Below are 20935 nucleotides of genomic sequence, written 5' to 3' on the forward strand. Positions count from 1 at the left end.
CCAGTGTAAGCTTTGCAGAGCACAGGAAAGAACATTCCTGAATGCTGACTACTACTCCCAGCATCTCAGTGAGCTGTGTAAGATGCGTCAGTGCTATCTGAACACAGAATAACCCCCACCAATGAACCTCAAAATACACACAGAAGAGAAAACACGTTCTTCACAATGGTGTCAGACACATTTTTCTGTATCTCAATATTTTGCATCAGGCTTTTTGCCTGTCCACAATAGAACTTCCAAAAAATTTTGTTGACTTACTTGATTTTTGTTTTTAATTGCTAAGAGCATTAACTATGGGCCAGGGAGTCCTCAGCATCACCTGGTTCTCCACCCCTCCAACATAGCCTCTGAGCAAGAAAAACAAAGGAAATATTGGCTATGGAGTCAAGATAACTTGGTCATCAGGCCTAATCCTGTGAAGATAAGCTAATTATTTATCTTTCAGTCTCGTTTTTCTCATCTGGAAAATGGGAAATGCCTATCTAACACTTAACCAGCAGTAGGAAAAATGACACAGGAAACAGAACAATGCTTGGCACCTACTAAGTCCATATAGTAGCCCCTATTTTCCCCTCTTTTGGGTGTTTGGGAGCCACACCCAGGGTGTTGAGGAGACCATGTGGCCCCCAGAATAATATCTGGGTCCACAACATGGAAGGCGAAGAGCTTTACCTCCTCTGCTATCTCTCTCCGGCCCCTAAATTTCTTCCTGGATAAGCATTTATACAGGAGAAAGGCATAACTTAGGCATCGCTGGATCTATAAAAGGGATTTAAGTAAGCACCATCAGACCGTTTCCGGGAAGGATAAGGTGGGAAAATATCCACAATAAAGGGCAAAGGAAGGTCTTGTAAATGTCAATCTGAGCCTGACAGGCAAGTGCTGAGCAGCAGCGTCAAGCTGGAAGCCACCCGTGGCAGGATGGGTGTGAGGCATCCCTAAGCTCTCCAGAGGGGCTGTCACCCGTGGGTGGGCACTCGAGACTTGGAGGTCAGGACTTTGGATCGTCCGACTTCCCAAGGGGCAGGACAATGTGCTGAGGCCCGACCGGCATAGCCGGCACAGACAAAAGAGAGACGGGCAGGAGTGCTGGGAGCCAAGACCCAGGTCGTACACAGAACAGCAGAGATCTGAGGCTCGTGGGGGGAGGTGGGCTTGCAGGTGTGAGGACCCGACTGCATCACCAGAACCGCAAAGAAAGAAAAAAAAGGAAGAAAAAAAAAAGAATGCAAAGGCAAAAAGAAAAGAAAGGAAAAGAGAAAAGAACAGATACGGAGGTTCGGTCACTCGTCCCAGTAGTGCCCATGAAGGGCAGAGACATTTGTACCAGGGTGACCACAGCCCCCATGTTGAGATGCTTAGGATGGGATGGAGACAGAAGGGGAACTGGCTTCCCGCCTGGGGATGACGGGGTGAAAGGCCGGGGGGCAGAGCGCGGAAGAGCCAAGGACGCGAGTCCCACCACCTCCGGGAATCAGTCACCGGGAAAGCTCCGGCCCCCTCAGGGCCCTCCAGAGAGGTGGGACTTCGGCGATGCCGACGGAAATGGCCTCGGGGGTTAAGGGGTTGCAAGAGGGACTGGCAGGCGCTTAACCAATGGGACCAGCGGCTTAGGGCGGATGTTGCTTCCTATTGGTGGCAGGTGGGCGCGCTCAGCAGCCAATGAATCCGTCCAGGGGGCGTAGCGGTGACGTCGATTGCGGAGGAGGCCGCTTCGAATCGGCTGCGGCCAGCTTGGTGGTCTGGACCAATCAGCGATGTCCAACGAGCAGTGCTTCCGCCAATCGGCGGCCTCCACGACGGGGCTGGGGGGAGGGTATATAAGCGGAGCGGCGACAGCGCGGTCGACGCTGCTCCAGACATCACAGACTCACGGACGTGTTAGAATCGGCGGGTGTGAGAGGTAAGCGCCGCGGCCTGCCTTCCACGCCGGCCCTCCCGCCTGCCCCGGGCCCTGCGCCTCCTGACCCCCGCGCCCTGTCGCCGCAGGTCTGCGAGTCCGCGCTGCGCTCCCGTGCTGCGACCTGTGACCGGATTTCCTGCGACGTCCCGGGGATCTGCTGCGACTGACGGGCCCACGGCGCCGGCAGGATGAAGCTCTCCGTGGTGGCCGCGGTGCTGCTGCTGCTCGGCTCAGCGCGGGCCGAGGAGGAGGACAAGAAGGAGGACGTGGGCACGGTGGTCGGCATCGACCTGGGGACCACCTACTCCTGGTGAGTGGGGTTGGTTGCGGAGGGGAGGGCGGGGCGTGGCCTCCCGGGCGCGGCGGCAGCGGCGGCAGCAGCGGCGCCGGCGGCGGATCGTCAATGTTGGGGGGGATTTTTTTTTTTTTCTTCTCGCCAGCGTCGGGGTCTTCAAGAACGGCCGCGTGGAGATCATCGCCAACGACCAGGGCAACCGCATCACGCCGTCCTATGTGGCCTTCACCCCCGAGGGGGAGCGGCTGATCGGCGACGCCGCCAAGAACCAGCTCACCTCCAACCCCGAGAACACGGTCTTCGACGCCAAACGGCTCATCGGCCGCACGTGGAACGACCCGTCAGTGCAGCAGGACATCAAGTTCTTACCGTTCAAGGTGAGCTCGGCGGTTCGTAACCCCCGTGGAGCGGTGGGGGGTTGGGGGGAGCTGTGAGGAGCAGAAGTATTTCTGCCCCTTACTTGGAAGGGGGGGAAGAAAAAGCCAGACTTCCGGGGATTAGAAAGTGGGTCTAAGGTGATCCTTTTTTTTTTATTCCCCCTAAAAGTTTTTGAGCTGTCTTTGCAAACCGTATCTGAAAATGCTAATTTTTTAATATAGGTGGTTGAAAAGAAAACAAAACCATATATCCAAGTTGATATTGGAGGTGGGCAAACAAAGACATTTGCTCCTGAAGAAATTTCTGCCATGGTTCTCACAAAAATGAAGGAAACTGCTGAAGCTTATTTGGGAAAGAAGGTAAATATATCTAGAATAATGCTTGGCAATTAGCATTCTGGGTTGACAATATTGTATAGATGACTATGTCATTCTAATCCTTAGAACCTGAATGACATTTATGTTATCCATTTTGAGTGCTTGACTATAAGCCAAACAAAATACTGGTAGCATTTTGATGTGTTATCTTTTCATACTTGCAAGCTCATGTGTACAAACTTACATTAAATCGATCTTAAAAACACATAATTTTGAACTTAAAATTGATGTGTATTACAGTTAATGTGATCAAATTAACTTGGTCCTTTCTCATTGTTCTTTTAGGTTACTCATGCGGTGGTGACTGTACCAGCCTATTTCAATGATGCCCAGCGCCAGGCAACCAAAGACGCTGGGACCATCGCGGGATTGAATGTTATGAGGATCATCAATGAACCGTGAGTGCTGCATTCAGAGGCTGGCCTGTTTGCCAATTGGGAATCTTGTAACTTTGACTAAGGGTTTTCTGTTTGTTTGCTTCCAAACAGAACAGCAGCTGCTATTGCTTATGGCCTGGATAAGAGGGAAGGAGAGAAGAACATCCTGGTGTTCGACCTTGGTGGGGGAACCTTCGATGTGTCTCTTCTTACCATTGATAATGGTGTCTTTGAAGTTGTGGCCACTAATGGAGATACTCACTTGGGTGGAGAAGACTTCGACCAGCGTGTGATGGAACACTTTATCAAGCTCTACAAAAAGAAGACGGGCAAAGACGTTCGGAAAGACAACAGAGCTGTGCAGAAACTCCGGCGTGAGGTAGAAAAGGCCAAGCGTGCCCTGTCTTCTCAACATCAAGCGAGAATCGAAATTGAGTCCTTCTTTGAAGGAGAAGACTTCTCTGAGACCCTGACCCGGGCCAAATTTGAAGAGCTAAACATGGTAAGTTCATTGGTTTTTGCTTTGCTGCTAAAAGCCAAATTCTGAATTTGGGGCCATACATTGAAGCAACTAGATAGCGTCTACGTAGAATCTCCATCCTAACTATTCTCTTTATTCTAGGACCTGTTCCGTTCTACCATGAAACCTGTCCAGAAAGTGCTGGAAGATTCGGATTTAAAGAAGTCTGATATTGATGAAATTGTTCTCGTTGGTGGCTCTACTCGAATCCCAAAGATTCAACAGCTGGTTAAAGAGTTCTTCAATGGCAAGGAGCCATCCCGGGGCATAAACCCAGATGAGGCTGTAGCGTATGGTGCTGCTGTCCAGGCTGGCGTCCTCTCTGGTGACCAGGATACAGGTAGGTCAATGTGCCAGCGTATTCTGTAGTGTGTCAGTAGCTGGATGAGAACAGTAATAAACTGCTGCTTTAGAAAGCAATAAAATAGGAGCAACAAGGTCACACAGGTAATAAGAGGTTACAATGAGGACAAGACCTGGTGCCATCTTCAGAGCCTTAGCTTTAGCATCCATTAAATACAAAATAGTTTTGCATAGTTTTTTTTTTTTTTGCATATGGCGGGAAGATTGACATCCTATCCATGGGGGACTCTGCTTGGTAGTGCTCCTGTGACTCCTGAATTCTAACTTGATTCATTTACCTTTGCCAGGGGATCTGGTTTTGCTTGATGTGTGTCCCCTGACCCTTGGTATTGAAACTGTGGGAGGTGTCATGACAAAGCTGATTCCAAGGAACACTGTGGTGCCCACCAAGAAGTCTCAGATCTTTTCTACAGCTTCTGATAATCAGCCAACTGTTACAATCAAGGTCTATGAAGGTAACTGCTTATATTATATACAACAATGCCATGGAATGTTTTTAAAAATGTGACAATTTGATCTAGTGTTGGGGGGGTGGTTACTCCTCATCCTGCACTCAGGAATTACTCTTGTCAGTTCTCAGGGGAGCATATGGAATCGAACCTCGGTAGACTGTGTGCAAGGCAAATGCCCTATCTGCTGTACTATCTCTCTGTCCCTGATCTAGTGTTGGTTTGAAGTAGCTTAACTTTCGTCTTAGTTCCATTGCTGCCTCATACTGTGCTACTTGCAACTTTCAGGAGAGTATTACCAGGGGCATCCAGGTGGGCTGCTTGTAACAGCCAGTCATTTGGTTTGTTTATGTGTAATTTCTAGGTGAACGACCTCTGACGAAAGACAATCACCTTCTTGGAACTTTTGATCTGACTGGAATTCCTCCTGCTCCCCGTGGGGTGCCACAGATTGAAGTCACCTTTGAGATAGATGTAAATGGCATTCTTCGAGTGACAGCTGAAGACAAAGGCACAGGGAACAAAAATAAGATCACAATCACTAATGATCAGAATCGGCTGACACCTGAAGAAATTGAAAGGATGGTTAATGATGCTGAGAAGTTTGCTGAGGAAGACAAGAGGCTCAAGGAGCGCATTGATACAAGAAATGAGCTGGAAAGCTATGCCTACTCATTGAAGAATCAGATTGGAGATAAAGACAAGCTCGGGGGGAAACTTTCCTCTGAAGACAAGGAAACCATGGAAAAAGCCGTAGAGGAAAAGATTGAATGGCTGGAAAGTCACCAAGATGCTGACATCGAAGATTTCAAAGCTAAAAAGAAGGAACTGGAAGAAATTGTTCAGCCAATTATCAGCAAACTCTATGGAAGTGCAGGCCCTCCCCCAACCGGTGATGAGGAACCAACAGAGAAAGATGAGTTGTAGACACTGTTCTGCTAGTGCTGTAATATTGTAAATACTGGACTCAGGAACTTTCGTTAGGAGAAAATTGAGAGAACTTAAATCTCGAATGTAATTGGAATCTTCACCTTGGAGTGGAGTTGAAAATGCTATAGCCTAAGTGGCTGTTTACTGCTTTTCGTTAGCAGTTGCTCACATGTCTCGGGGAGGGGGGAAGAGGAGAAATTGGCTACCTTAAAGCGGGTCAAAAATAAAAAGCAATGTTGGGTTTAGGGCATGTGTTTCTTGGAAATGTTCTATTTAACAACTGGGTCGTGTGCATCTGGTGTAGGAACTTTTTTTCTACCATAAAGTGACACCAATAAATGTTTGTTATTTAAACTGGTCTAATTTTTGTGGTGACTTCTGATAAAGGCCTACTGTTTAAAATCTGTTTGGGGGAGGCAAGCACCCTAACCACTGCACCACCACTGAGCTATGTGTCTTGGGAGTTTGGGGGTGTTGAGATTGAAAAACGATCCATTGCTTCCAGGGAGTTTGCCTAGTGTTTATCTAACTTTAGGAAAGGCTTAAGAGGTTGATCTCCGGATCTTTCTTTGGATAAGGGCCATTTCACAATACCTGAGAGCAGTGTGATCTTGAACTTACATGAAATTTCATATTCTTTCTGGAGATGAGCTTTTGGTGGTGTTTTATTACAAATACTTTATACCAGCTTGGGTTTTCTCTTTTGTTTCTGGGCCACACCCAGCCGTGCTTAGGACTTGTTAGTGCTTAGGACTTATGTTTAGTTTTGTGCTCAGGAATTGAGTGCTCCCTGGTTTTTGTTGTAGCTAAAGATTGTTGGTCTACTTTTTTGTTTAGCATTTTTCAGTTGCTGGCGCCAAGCCCAGTGCCATGTATTGGCTGTGGACCAAACAGGAATTGGCCAGATATATGGCTAGTGCTTTAACCCCTGTATTCTCTCTGGTCCCCATATTTTTCTTTTATGGAAGGTGGAGGCACACACTTTGTATTGAGGGTGTGTGTGTGGGGGACCTAAGGCCATTTCAAAGATACTCCATCCAGCATAATCCCCAGCATTGTGGGACTCAGTTTGGTGATGCTGGGAGTGGGGACAGGGAGTGGTAGCTGGGGTCAAACTCAGGGTCTCCAGCATGCTAGGCATGTGCTTATTCATCACTTGAGCCTTCTTTTTGTTTTGGATTTTGGTCCAAACAAGTGTTCAACCATTGCTGTGATTAGTGTGCTTTTTTTTTTTTGGGTGGGGGGAGGGGGAGATCTGGTGATATTTAGGAATCAAGCCTGAGGCTCCTGCATGCAAAGCTCCTGGAGTCATCTTACTCTTCCATAATTTTCCACTAGTGTATGTGTGTGGTTGTGGGGTATTGCTGGGACTTGAACCCAGGTTGTCTGCATGCAAAGCATGCACTTTAACACTGAGCCACACTCCTACACAGCAGTAGCGGTCAGGGGCTATTACTCTTAGCTTGGTGGTCTGTGATCACTCAGGGTGGTGCTTGGGACCATGTGTCAGGTTCGAACCTAGCTAGGTTTTGTGCAAGCAAACTATGCACTTTTTTCTTTTTTTCCTTTTGGGTCACACCCAGCGATGCTCAGGGGTGACTCCAGGCTCTGCACTCAGGAATTACTTCTGGCAGTACTTGGGGGCCATGTGGGATGCCAGGGATTGAACTTGGGTAGGCTGTGTGCAAGGCAAATGCCCTACCTGCTGTACTATCGCTCGGGCCCCAAAGTATATACCTCTGATTCTCCACTTTTTTTTGGGGGGGGCTTTTTGGGGTCATACCTGGTGATGCACAGGGGTTACTCCTGGCTCTGCACTCAGGAATCACTCCTGGCGGTGCTCAGGGGACCATATGGGATGCTGGGAATCGAACTCGGGTCAGCCGCATGCAAAGCAAACGCCCTACCCGCTGTGCTATCACTCCAGCCCCTCTCCACTATTTTTTGTGGTCACACCTAGCAGTGTTCAGGGTTTCCTTCTGACTCTGAGCTTGGGGCCAGTCCTGACGCCTTCAGGGACCATATGTGGTACCAGGGATGAACTCTGGGTCAGCTGCCTGCAAGGCACTTTATCCTTTAGCTGCACTATTTCTCTTGGCCCCTACACTAGCCTTTTGAGCCAATTTACTGGCCTGTGATTAATATTCTTGTGTTTGATTTGTGAACCACACTTAGCAGTGCTCTGAGGCTACTCCTGGCCCAGTACTTTTGGTACCATATGGTGCCAAAAACAGCCTGGCCTGCATGCAAACCATGCACTTAGCCCTTTTAGCTATTTGAAGAGCTGCTGGGATTAGTATCCTTCAGCAACCATAATTACTTGGTTGTGTTGAAAAAACCCTTAATAGTTTTCTGCCCTGGGCTACCATATTTTCTGTATTCTCTGTGTGTGTGTATACACACATAGACACACATGTATATATATATATATATGTATGTATATATATATGTTTATGTATATGTTTATATATGTAAAAATATCTTGGAAGTATAAAACAGCTAAGGGTTCATTTAATTTTTCTGAATGAAATGGATGTTTAAAAGTAATAAAGGGTCAGCGGGGTAGGTAGTACAGTGGGTAAGGCTCTTGCCTTGCACAAGACTCAACTGCATAAGGCATGGTTCAATTCCTGGCACTGCATATGATCTAAGCATCACCAGGAGTGGCAAATTGCACAACCATCCCTAAATAAAAAAAGGATAAATTAATAAAAAGTTTTATTAGTCCACTATAGTCACAATACAATCATCATAGATTTCCCCTTCTGTATTCATCCCACCAAATACAAAACAGAGCAGCATGTCCTTCTGGCTCTGCTCTTGGGCGTCACCACCTTGGCTTGTTCCTTGGTCAGTGGGATTCCTCGTCTCAGCATCACCATTTACAGAGACAGAATTTGTAGTTTTTTTCTCAGCAGCAGACATCACTGGCCAGGGAATAATACACATCGAATGGTCCAGGCGTCCCGCAGGTAGGAAAGTATCAAATCTAAGCAAGGTCCAGTGCTGCTTTTCTAGGTTGGGGTAGGGAGCAGGGAGGAAAGGCTTCATGTTAAGAAATGTCCAGAATGATGGTTTCAGCAGCACATACATGAAATTTGGAATAATAGCATGAGCCCTGTGTCAGGATGACGTGCAAATTCACAAAGCTTTTTTTTTTTTTTTGCTTTTTAGCTCACACCTGGTGATGCACAGGGGTTACTCTATGGGATGCTGGGAATCAAACCCGGGTTGGCCCTGTGCAAGGCAAATGCCCTACCTGCTGTGCTATCGCTCCAGCCCCTCAGGAAGCATTTGATGTTGAAAAAGAAAGATGGTGGGAGAGAGCAAGTAGGTGCCTGCCTTGCTTAAGCTGATCCAAGTTGGATCTCGGGCATCCTCTACGGTCCCCTGAGCAATGCCAGGAGTGATTCCTGAGTGCAGTGCTGGAAATAACCCTTGAGCATCACTAGGTGTGACCTCCAAACCCCCAAACCACAAACTACAACAGAAAGAAGGTGGCAGAGGGAGCTCACCAGGCTGTGGGTTGAATGTGAGTACCTGCGTTAATTACACACACAGGCCCAGCTTTGATTCCTGGCAACCCATATGATCCTCCAACACTGCCAGGAGCAACAAGCACAGAGCCAGGAGTAGCTCTGAGCACAGCTTGATGTCACCCCCAAAAGAAAAAAGATCCCAAGGGCTGGGCTGGAGCGATAGCACAGTGGGTAGGGCATTTGCCTTGCACTCGGCCGACCTGGGTTCGATCCCCGGCATCCCATATGGTCTCCCAAGCACCGCCAGGAGTAATTCCTGAGTGCAAAGCCAGGAGTAACCCCTGAGCATCGTTGGGTGTGACCCAAAAAGCAGAAACAAAAAAATCAAAAAACAAAACAAAACAAAAAAGATCCCAAGGGCCTAACAACTCTGTTCAGTCTTATATTCATTGCAGCACTATTCACAATAGCCCAAATCTGCAAACAACCCGTGTCCAAGAACAGATGATAAGGAAGCTCTGTTACTATGGAGCTATAAGAAAAGATAAAATGTAATTGCTGCTACAGAGACAGATTTGGAGAGTATCATGCTGGTGGAGGTGAGACGGAGGAGAACAGGAAGGCAGGGACACTGGGACAATGACAGAGGAAAGAGGATACTCTGGTGAGGGGAGTGGTGTGGGAGTGATTTATGCAAGAAATCCTACCATTAGCAGTCCTGAAAATCCACAGTGCCTAAACTGAAATAAAATTGTTTTGTGGGGGCCAAACCCAGGATACTCAGGGGTTACTCTTGACTCTGCACTCAGGAATCACTCCTGGCAGTGCTTAGAGAAACATATAGGATGCTGGGGATCGAACCCAGGTCAGCTGTGTCAAGGCAAATGCCTTACCTGCTGAACTATCACTCCATTCCCCTTAAATGAAATAAGTTATTATATTTTTTTTTAAAGGAGGGGGGGCTGTTGCGATAGCACAGAGGGTAGGACATTTGCCTTGCATGCGGCTGACCTGGGTTCGATTCTCAGCATCCGATATGGTCCCCCGGGTACCGCCAGGAGTAATTCCTGAGTGCATGAGCCAGGAGTAACCCCTGTGCAACACCGGTGTGATCCAAAAAAGCAAAAAAATAAAAATAAAAAAAGGAGAGGCCAGGGCTGGAGAGATAGCACAGCGGGTAGGGCGTTTGCCTTGCATGCGGCCGACCCGGGTTCAAATCCCAGCATCCCATATGGTCCCCTGAGCACGGCCAGGGGTAATTCCTGAGTGCAGAGCCAGGAGTAACCCCTGTGCATCGCTAGGCGTGACCCAAAAAGCAAAAAAAAAAGGAGAGGCCAGAGTGATAGTACAGAGGGTAAGGTGCTTGCCTTGCACGCAACCAACCCGGGTTCAATCCTCAGCATCCCAAATGACCTTGTGAGCATCATCAGGATGTGATTCCTGAGCACAGAGCCAGGAGTAACTCCTGAGCACTAAAGAACAAAAATAAATAAAAAAAGGAAAAGATGGAAAGGGGAAGGAAAGAAGGCAAAGAATGATTAGCTACACCAGCTGAGTGCTAAGGAAATCAGGCGATAAAAGGAAAAAAAAAAACAGTGAATAAAAGCCAAAACCTCATGGTAAGTATGACTGCTTTGACGGTGTTCCTCTCAAAGTTGGTTTTCATTCCTGACTGTGGGGTGGAAGGACCAAGTCTGGTGAAAGGATGTAACAGAGCCCAGAGGCCCAGCGAAGTCAGCAGCGAAAGGTGCTCACCGATGTGATACTGGTACAGCGTGTCCAGCGCTCCAGTGGGAGTCATCCCTCCAAAGATGTACAGGTGAGTCCCCACGGCCACTGCCGAGTGGGCAGCACAGCCTGTGGGCACTGTCCCGGTGGGACTCAGCTTCTGCCACTTCATGTCCCCTGCCAAGAAAAAGCGTTTGGGCTCCACCGGGTCTAGGACGTGACTTCAAACTCCTCTCCCAGCAACCCAGTCCCTGAAAGTCAGTTATCAAGGGGATATATAGCAAGGAGCTATAGCAAGGCCGGGGTGCAAGTGAATTACTGGGGAGAGCTTGAAATTCTGTTTGGGTTGTCTAGGTGGAGGTGGGGGGCCAGTTTGCTTGGCTATTTTTATATATTTTTTGCTTTTTTGGGTCACATCCAGCTATGTTCAGGGGTTACTCCTGGCTCTGCACTCAGGAATTACTCCTAACAATTCTCGGGGGACCATACGGAAGGCCAGAAATTGAACCCAGGTGGGCTGCATGCAAGGCAAACACCCTACCCGCTGTACTCTTGCTCCGGCCCCTAGTTTGCTTGGTTATTGATAACTGAACTAACATCCCAGAAACTTGGGCAGACTGGGGAACTGGACACTCCCTTTTGTTTCTTGAGGCCCAACTGTGAGGTTCTAAGACTGTGTGCTTGTGTTAAATACTAAATTTTATTTATTTATTTATTTATTTATTTTTGCCTTTTGGGTCACACCTGGCAATGCACTGAGGTTACTCTTGGCTCTGCACTCAGGAATCACTCCTGGCGGTGCTCAAGGGACCATATGGAATGCTGGGAATCAAACCCGGGTCGGCTGCGTGCAAGGCAAATGCCCTACCTGCTGTGCTATTGCTCCAGCCGCAAAATACTAAATTATTATTATTATTTTGCTTTGTTAATACTAAATTATTTTTAAACTACCCAGGGGCTACAGCTAGGTGTTCAGGGTCTGCTTGTTGCTTAGGGTCCAAGCAGGTGCAGGAATCAAACCTGGGCCTCCATTGCATTGCATGTGCTCTAAGCCAATTTAGCTAGCTCTCTGGCCCTAAAATTACTAATTATTGGGGCTGGAGCAATAGCACAGCAGGTAGGGCGTTTGCCTTGCATGCGGCCGACCTGGGTTCGATTCCCAGCATCCCATATGGTCCCCTGAGCACCGCCAGGGGTAACTCTTGAGTGCAGAACCAGGAATAACCCCTGTGCATTGCCAGGTGTGACCCAAAAAGTAAAATTACTAATTATTACTATTATTATTCCCTTTGGGTCATACCCAGCAATGCTCAGGGGTTATTCCTGACTCTGCACTCAGGAATCATTCCTGGCAGTGCTCGGGGGACCCTAAGGGATGCTGGGATGGAACTCCAGTCAGCAGTGTACAAAGCAAGTGCCCTATCTGCTGTACTATTGCTCTGGTCCCACAAAATTCTTTTCTTTTTTTTCCTTTTGGGTCACCGGGCAATGCTCAGGGGTTACTCCTGGCTTTGCACTCAGGAATTACCCCTGGTGGTGATCAGGGGACCATATGGGATGCTGGGAATCAAATCCTGGTCTGCCATGTGCAAAGCAAAGGCCCTACCCGCTGTGCTATTGCTCCAGCCCCCCCAAAAATTCTTTAGAAAGAAACTTTGAGTTTGGTTTTGTTTCCACTGTTGGACTATACCTGGGTAGCTCAGGAGCTCCTCTTGGCTACTCCTGACTCTATGCTCAGGAGACTATTCATGGTGCTACCATGAGCCATGCACAAGCCAAGTGCTTTAACCCCTGTACCGCTCTCCAGTTCCAGTTCCAACTTTAAGTTGACACTTGACAACTTAAATATCTTGTTGACTTGACACTTCAAATATCTTGCTCACTTAAATCTCCTAACAATGCTATGGAATGGATCAGAGAGGGAAAGACAATTGTCAGCGATTCCACAGCTGGTTAGTAGAAACGTGTGTGTGTGTGTGTGTGTGTGTGTGTGTCGGGGGTAGGGAACACGAGCTTCCGGGGTTGCTCCTGGCAGTGCTCAAAGACTGTGGTCATGGGCTCTAAACCTCCCCCATAGCTGCAGCCTGCTGAGCCCTCAAACCGCAGAGCTGTACTCAGGCCTCTGTTCTCTGGACTCTAAAGTGCTGCTCACTGTGTCCTTCCCACTTATTTCTTCTCGGGGATTTCCTTTCCAGTGAGCATGCAAATGCTAGATCCTGGGCTGGGAAAGCTCATTGGAGAAGACAGAGAAGCTGCTAAAATTAGTACCCGGGGGACTGGAGTGATAGCACAGTGGGTAGGGTGTTTGCCTTGCACGCGGCCGACCTGGGTTCGATTCCCAGCATCCCATATGGTCCCCTGAGCACCGCCAGGAGTGATTTCTGAGTGCAGAGCCAGGAGTAACCCCTTAGCATTGCCAGTTGTCACCTCAAAAGCAAAAAAAAGGAGTTGGAGCGATAGCACAGTGGGTAGGGCGTTTGCCTTGCACGCGGATGACCCGGGTTCGATCCCCGGCATCCCATATGGTCCCCCAAGCACCACCAGAAGTAATTCCTGAGTGCAAATCCAGGAGTAACCCCTGAGCATCGCTGGGTGTGACCCCCTCAAAAAAAAGCAAAAAAAAAAAAAAAAGAAAGAAAGAAAAGAAAATTAGTACCTGGGGCTGCAGTGGTAGGGCTTTTCCTGGGTGCAGAGCTGGGAGTAACCCCTGAGCATTGCCCCAGATGTCACCCAAAATGCCAAAAAGCTCCCCCCAAAAATCTAGTACCTCAGCACAAGAGAAAAGGACTTCCTCTTTAAAATACACCTTCCTGGGACCAGAGCAATAGTCCAGAGGTGAAGCACTTGCCCTGCGCATCGCTCAGCCTGATTCACTCCCAGTACTGCATGTGGCTGTCCCTCCCGGCCCTGCCAGGAGTGATCCCTGACACACGGCAGGACCAGGAGTGGCTCTCCCTCCCAAAGAAAAGCAATAGCGGGTGGGACGCTGGAGTGAGAGCTCTGCAGGCAGACAACCTAGCTTTGCTTTTCCTTTTTAAATTTATTGAGTACCATGAAGTCGAGAAGTTAATCATGAATGGGCTTCAGGCATTCAATGTTAAAACACTGATCTCTTTACCGGGGTCCACTTCCCTCCCTCAATGTGCCCCCCCATTTGCCTCCCTCCTACTAGTCTGCTTCTACAAGAGGTGGCCTCCCCCTCCCTCTCTCTCTCTCTCTATATATATGTATATGTGTATATATATAGCACTGTGGTTTATAGTACCGTTGCTGACAGGGTTTCATATATAACACTTGACCACCTTTCAGCACCTCTTCCTCCCAGCTGAGTGCTTCCTTTCACTATCAGTATTGCCTCCACTGTTCCCCCACTCTATCCTGACCCCCGCCGCACCCCTTGGCCCCCGCCTTGAGTGGTTTCTTCTTCTTTTTTTTTTTTTTTTTTTGGTTTTTGAGTCACACCCGGCGATGCACAGGGGTTACTCCTGGCTCTTCACTCAGAAATTACCCCTGGTGGTGCTCAGGGGACCATATGGGATGCTGGGATTAGAACCCGGGTCGGCCGAGTGCAAGGCAAACGCCCTCCCCGCTGTGCTATCGCTCCAGCCCCCTTGAGTGGTTTCTTGATGTATACCGGTTCTTCTGTTCATTGTAGGAAACCCAGTTTGATCCACCAGGTCCATCAGGAATGATTTCTGAGTGCAGGGCCAAGAGTAACCCGAATACTGCTGGGTGTGGCCCTCTCCCCAACTTCCCACCCCCCAAAAAGGAGACATTTCAAGGCAACCCTAAATTTCCCATTCCTGGGTGGTTCATCGTTTACCATAAAAATTCTGGCCAACACCTCCCCACCCCCAACCGACACATTGTAGGAATTATCCCCAATCTCTCATGGACATGAATCCATGGTTAATGTTTGTAAGAAATCCGATCAGGGAACATAAAAGCTTAATGAGTGCTAATAAGAGGAGGCTGGTTGTGTGCCGGAGACATGGCACAAAGGAGCGAGTGTGACACATGCAGGAACACTAGGTCTGGTCCCACCCCGATCCTAAAAAAAATATATTGTGTTGGTAAAAGGATAAAAGATAAATGATTGGGTATATGGCACTTAGAAAGCAACTGCTTCTATTATTATTATTATTATTATTATTATTATTGTTCAAGTAGGATTTAACAGAATCTGGTGAAGATTCTTCTGCTGGCTGTTACTCATACTTTCGAACAAAGCTATCCTCCACCAAAAGAATTCACTCCCTCCCTCACTCATTCTTTCATCTGTATATTTTCTGGTGTGGGGAGCAAGCCCAGGGGCCCCTTCTATGTAAAGCATGAGCTCGAGCACTGAGTTACATTCCTGGCAAAGCACCTTTAAAAAATTATTGGGCCAGGGGGCTGGAGCGATAGCACAGAGGGTAGGGCATTTACCTTGCACGCGGCCGACCTGGGTTCAATTCCCAGCATCCCATATGGTCCCTTGAGCAACGCCAGGGGTGATTCCTGAGTGCGGAGCCAGGAGTGACCCCTGTGCATCGCCAGGTGTGACCCAAAAAGCAAAAAAAAAAAAAAAAAACCAAACCAAAAAACATTATTGGGCCATACCCAACAGGGCCCAGGGGTTACTCCTGGCTCTGCACTCAGGCACAGTCTTGGTAGGGCTCGGGGACCATTTGGGATGCTGGGGATTAAACCCAGGTGAGCTGTATGCAAGGCAAATGCCCTACCCACTGGACTATCTCTCCAAACCCATAAAGCACGTTTTATGTCTTCTAAGTCACACAAAATCCCCATGCCCGACAACTTACTTATATCAATGCAGTGGAGATCATCGTAGAATTTGTCCCCTGACAAGCCACCATGGATGAAGAGCTTTGTCCCAGCTGCCACCATCACATGGCCGTGCCTGTGGGCAGGAGGGTTCCCAAGTGTTTCTGGCTGTGACCAGGTCAGAGTACCTAGAAAGGCAAATTCAGGGACACCAGATGACAAAGTTAGGAAATCAGAACATACAGAGTCCAGGCAAGTCTCACTTCCCGGCGAGCAGAACTGCTTCAAGCAAAAAGTGAATTGAGGCTTTTGTTCCAACTCACCAACCCGCACTAAGCCTTGCTCCTCCATCTAGATGCTTCCAAGGCTGGAGGACTCACTAAGATACCTGCCCCTTCTGCAGGGCATCGGAAAACCATGCTTTGCTTTGAGTTTCAAAAGACCTTCCCTACCCAAGATTATTAAAGATAAGTACCAGGAGGATTACTCCACAGCTTAGAAACTGGCCTCAAATACTGGGGGAAAAGGCAGTTCAGTTAGAGAAGGGATCACCAAGTAAAGGGTGCTAGGGAGATCGGCTCGGGATGGGAGACGCACCCTGTAGCATACTGTACAGACTATAGACCAAACATGATGGCCACTTAATACCTCTATTGTTTGTAAACCACAACACCCAAAAGGAGAGAGAGAGCAAAAGGGAATGCCCTGCCACAGAGGCGGGGTGGGGGGAGGGGGAATGGGGTGGGGATGCTGGGACCATTGGTGGTGGAAAATGGGCACTGGTGTAGGGATGGGTACTTGACCATTACATGACTAAAATACAAGCACGGAAGTTTGCAAATCTGTAACTGTACCTCACGGTGATTCACTAATTTAAAAAAAAAAAAGACCTTTCCGAAGCAAGCTGTAGAGATAGTACAGCGAGGTAGGCTCAGACCTTGTATAGTCAACCAGGTTCCATTTCAGTACCCATGTCTGGTCCCTGAGCACCCTGAGCACAGTTAGGTGGGCTTCTCAGAACAAACAATGGGGGGATGGGGCTGGAGCCATAGCACAGTGTGTAGGGTGTTTGCCTTGCACTCGGCCAACCCGGGTTCGATTCCCAGCATCCCATATGGTCCCCTGAGCACCGCCAGGAGTAATTCCTGAGTGCAGAGCCAGGAGTAACCCCTGTGCATTGCCGGGTGTGACCCAAAAAAGAAAAAAAGCAAAAAACAATGGGGGGATGAAGGAGACTCGCTGGCAGGACCTCCTAGAGTGGCAGTACAGGACTAAGGTTAGAAAATGGAATTTGGATGCAAAATCAGGTTATTTCTCTAAGTAACTGTGTGACCTTGTAGCAATTATTTCTGTTTTTGTCGTGATAGCTATAAAGTGTAGATAAAGACAATACTTGGGGACCAGAGAGATTGCACAGTGAGTAGGGTACTTGCTTTGCACGTGGCTGACCTAGCATCAATCCCCAGCACCCCATATGATCTCCTGAGTCTTTCAGAAGTGATCCCTGAGTGCTAGGCCAGGAATAAACACTGAGCATAGCCAGGTGTGGACAACCTTCTCCCCCACCCCATGCTCCCTCAAAAGACAATACCTGACCATTCCTACCTCTCTAGGTTGAAAATTTGGATTAAATGAGATAATGCACATAAAATGCCTGCATAAAGAAAGCTGGGCAGTACTAAGTAGATGAGGAGTGAATATGGTCATTATCCTAAAAGTAAAGATGCATTCACCTAGTTGGCAGTCCTTCACAGCTTCAAATTTTTATATGTAGAGGAGGCTGGAGCAATAGTACAGTGGGTAGGGCATTTGCCTTGTACACGGCCAACCAGGGTTTCATCCCCAGCATCCCATATGGTCCCCTGAGCACCATCAGGAGTAATTTTGAGTGCAAGGCCAGAAGTAACCCCGGAGGATTGCTGGATGTGACCCAGAAAGCAAAAAAAAAAAAAAAATTATGTATGTAAAGAAAATTCTTTTTTTTTTTTTTCTTTTTGGGTCACACACGGCGATGCACAGGGGTTACTCCTGGCTCTGCACTCAGGAATTACTCCTGGCAGTGCTCAGGGGACCATGTGGGATGCTGGGAATCGAACCCGGGTCGGCCGCGTGCAAGGCAAATGCCCTACCCGCTGTGCTATTGCTCCAGCCCCCTGTAAAGAAAATTCTTTTTTTTTTTTTTTGCTTTTTCAGTCACACCTGATGATGCACAGGGGTCACTCCTGGCTCTGCATTAAGGAATTACCCCTGGCAATGCTCGGGGACCATATGGGATGCTGGGAATCGAACCCGGGTCGGCCGCATGCAAGACAAACACCCTACCCACTGTGATATCGCTCCAGCCCCTGTAGAGAAAATTCTTTTTTTTTTTCTCTTTTTGGGTCATGCCTGGCTATGCACAGGGGTTACTCCTGGCTTTGCACTCAGGAATTACCCTGGCAGTGCTCAGGGGACCATATGGGATCCTGGGATTCGAACCCAGGTTGGCTGCATGCAAGGCAAACACCCTACCCGCTGTGCTATTGCCCCAGCCCCTGTAGAGAAAATTCTTGCAAATGAATCATTTCAACAAATCAGGCAGGTCTTAGGATCTTGCAACAGCTGGAGAGATTACTCAGTGGGCTTCATGCATGCTGTAATGTGCATGCAGGAGGTCCAGGCTCGATCCCCAGCACTGCATGGTTCCCCAAGTACCGTAGTGAATAATTCCTGAGCACAGAGCCAGGAATAATGTTGATCAGTTCTAGGCATGGCCTCAAAGCAATAAAAAACCCACAAAAATAGTATCAAAATAGTATTACTTCTGATCTGGAGAGATTGTACCTGCACATGGCTGACCTGGATTCTATCCCTGGCACCCAATAGTCCCCTGGGCACTGAACTAGGAGTAAGCCTGAGCCTTGTCAGGTGTGGCCTAAAATCAAAAACAAAAAGGGAAGTACAATTTTTTTGGCATAGTTTTGTGAAAGTGTTTGAGACATGGGCTGGAGCACACGCTTTGCATGCAGGAGTCCCGTGTTTGATCCCTGGCACTATATGGTTCCCTGAGCACTGCTGAGAGTGTGACCCTCAAGAACTGAGCTGGACGTAGCCCCTCAGCACCACTAGGTATGTCTCCTCTGCCCGCTGGCCCCCCCCAAAAAGAAAAACCCATTTGAGACAAGGTCTGCCAATTTCTATTTGAAGAACCATTTGCGGTGTGCCTGAGGGCTGTTCCTAGCGCCCTCAAAGCTCCAAGGAGTACGAGCTGCAGTAATCTGAGAAGGTTTATGCACAAACACTATCAGAGAACTGGGAATAATCTAAATCCAGCAGCAGGCGAGCCTCAGCGTTTGTGCAATAGTCATGCTAGCTCACTGTCCATTTAGTTATTCATCTTGAATTTTTTTTGGGGGGGAACCTCCTAGTGATGCTTGGGGGCTTGATGTGGGACAGTGGGGACATGAACTTGTGACCACATACTTGCAAGGCGGGTGCCTTGAGTTCTGTGCTGTGTTTCCAGGCCCAGAATACTATGCATTTATTAAACATCAAAGACTTCACGATTACAGAGGGAAAGTTTAGGTGAAAATTACAGGATACAGGGCCGGGGAGACAGCTCAAAGGGCAGAGTGCACCCTTTGCATAAGGGAGGCCTCAATTTGATCCTGGCACCGCCTGGTCACCTGAGCACCATCAAGAGTAGTGCCAAGAATTTCTCTTCTTTCAGTTCCTTGGTCTACACAGAACAAACAACATTGACAAAAATCTAGCTTTGAAGGGCCAGAGCAGTAGTTCATGCAGCAGGGAGGGTTCGTGTGCTGCACATACCAGACCTGGGTTTGATTCCTGGCACCCAACATGATCCTGGGAGTGATCCCTGAGCACAGAAACAAGAGGAAGCTCTAAACACTGCTGCATGAGGGCCCCTCCGATGCCCCAAAACACGCATGGAAAAGTCTGGAAGGAAGTGTGGGGAACCATTAACAGTGCTCTTCTCTGACTGGGGAGAGGGGAGAAAAGGTTAACACTGACCTTGCTTCTTTACAAAGTGTATTGCTGGGCTGGAGTGGCCTCACCGTGAGAGCGCTGCCATTTCTGGCCCAGCCATGCCACAGACGTTGAGCCAAATTATTCTGTTTAAATTTCATTCTTTTTGTCTTGGGGCCACACCCAGCTCAGTACTTGGATGTTGCTCCTGGCAGAGTTCAGGGCTCAAACTCAGGTTCCAATAAACAAAGTATGTGTGCGAGTCCTTTGGGCTAGCTCTCCAGCTCTGTTTAAACTTCTTTTTTTAATTATTTATTTTTTTTTGGGGGGGGGGTCACACCCAGCGATGCTCAGGGGTTATTCCTGGCTCTGCACTTGGAATTACTCCTGGCGGTGCTTGGGGAACCATATGGGATGCTGGGAATCAAACCTGGGCCGGCTGCATGCAAGGCAAATGTGCTATCTGCTGAACACTGCTTCGGCCCTCTGTTTAAACTTCTAAAGTGATCATTTAGGGGACAGAGCCACGGTACAGTGGGTAGGGTGTTTGCCTTGCATGCGGCCAACCAGGGTTCGATCCCTGGTATCCGATGTGGGTCCCTGAGTCCTGTCCACATCAGATAATTCCTGAAAGCAGGGCCAGGAGTAACCCCTGAGCATTGCTGGGTGTGACCCCCCCCAAAAAAAAAAACCAACCAAGCAACCCAACAACAAATAAAGCGATCATTTATAACTTTTTAAATGAAAATTTTGCTGTGGGAAGCAAATTAGTCAGGACACTCAGCCAGGGCATCAATCCTGGCCAGAACACCCCCACCCCACCCCGCCTGCCCTCTCATACTTGCGTCAAACACATGCAGCTTCCCATCTTGCACAGGCTGGGCGCCTCTCTCTCCGCCCCCAAAGACAAACAGCTGGTTTCCAATAGCTGCCGAAGAGGTGTGGAATGTTCTCGGGGATGGTGCGGGGCTGGACACCTCTGGCACGGTCCAAGCCCTGGTTTCTGTTGGGGAAAGAAGAGAGGTACCAAAAACATGTTTGAGGGAGCTTCTCACCTTGACTCAGGGGCTGAGCCAGGTCCCCTTTCAACAGCACGGTACACAGAGATCTTTGGTGGCAAGAATCTCCTGCCACCAGCGTCAGGGAGGGGGAGGGTTGCAATACTTAGAATGTGCCCACATAGATTTAAACTCCCAACGCTGGAAAGTCACAAGTCCAATTAAGAATGAGGCAAGCGGGGCTGGAGCGATAGCACAGTGGGTAGGGCATTTGCCCTGCATGCGGCCGACCTGGGTTCGATTCCCACCATCCCATATGGTCCCCTGAGCACTGCCAGGAGTTATCCTGAGTGCAAAGCCAGGAGTAACCCCTGTGCATCGCCGGGTGTGACCCAAAAAGAA

The 20935-nt window shown here is 48.5% G+C and overlaps 2 protein-coding genes across 5 annotated transcripts in view; one reads left to right on the forward strand and one right to left on the reverse strand.

Annotated features, from left to right (window-relative positions):
* Nucleotides 1–1815: 1815 nt before the first annotated feature.
* HSPA5 (heat shock protein family A (Hsp70) member 5) lies at nt 1816–5950 on the forward strand. The gene is made up of 9 exons (XM_055132177.1): nt 1816–1903; nt 1990–2213; nt 2344–2575; nt 2798–2935; nt 3239–3351; nt 3442–3832; nt 3953–4190; nt 4501–4668; nt 5027–5950. Exons 2-9 carry the CDS (start codon nt 2092–2094, stop codon nt 5587–5589), a joined length of 1965 nt encoding a protein of 654 aa, XP_054988152.1. The 5' UTR covers nt 1816–1903; nt 1990–2091; the 3' UTR covers nt 5590–5950.
* A 2343-nt stretch (nt 5951–8293) lies between these two features.
* RABEPK (Rab9 effector protein with kelch motifs) overlaps nt 8294–20935 on the reverse strand; it is a 32636-nt gene continuing 19994 nt past the window's right edge. For 3 of the 4 annotated variants that reach the window (XM_055136822.1, XM_055136837.1, XM_055136828.1), the window contains exons 5-8: nt 20377–20538; nt 15605–15754; nt 10827–10976; nt 8294–8606 (exon numbers count right to left, since the gene is read on the reverse strand). In XM_055136822.1, coding sequence (XP_054992797.1) covers nt 8314–8606; nt 10827–10976; nt 15605–15754; nt 20377–20538 — 755 coding nt within the window. In that variant the 3' untranslated portion in view covers nt 8294–8313. The remainder of the gene's footprint in view (nt 8607–10826; nt 10977–15604; nt 15755–20376; nt 20539–20935) is intronic. The other variant, XM_055136846.1, reaches the window with a different exon arrangement.

The sequence above is a fragment of the Sorex araneus genome, chromosome 1 (genome assembly GCF_027595985.1).
Source record: "Sorex araneus isolate mSorAra2 chromosome 1, mSorAra2.pri, whole genome shotgun sequence".
NCBI lineage: Eukaryota > Metazoa > Chordata > Mammalia > Eulipotyphla > Soricidae > Sorex > Sorex araneus.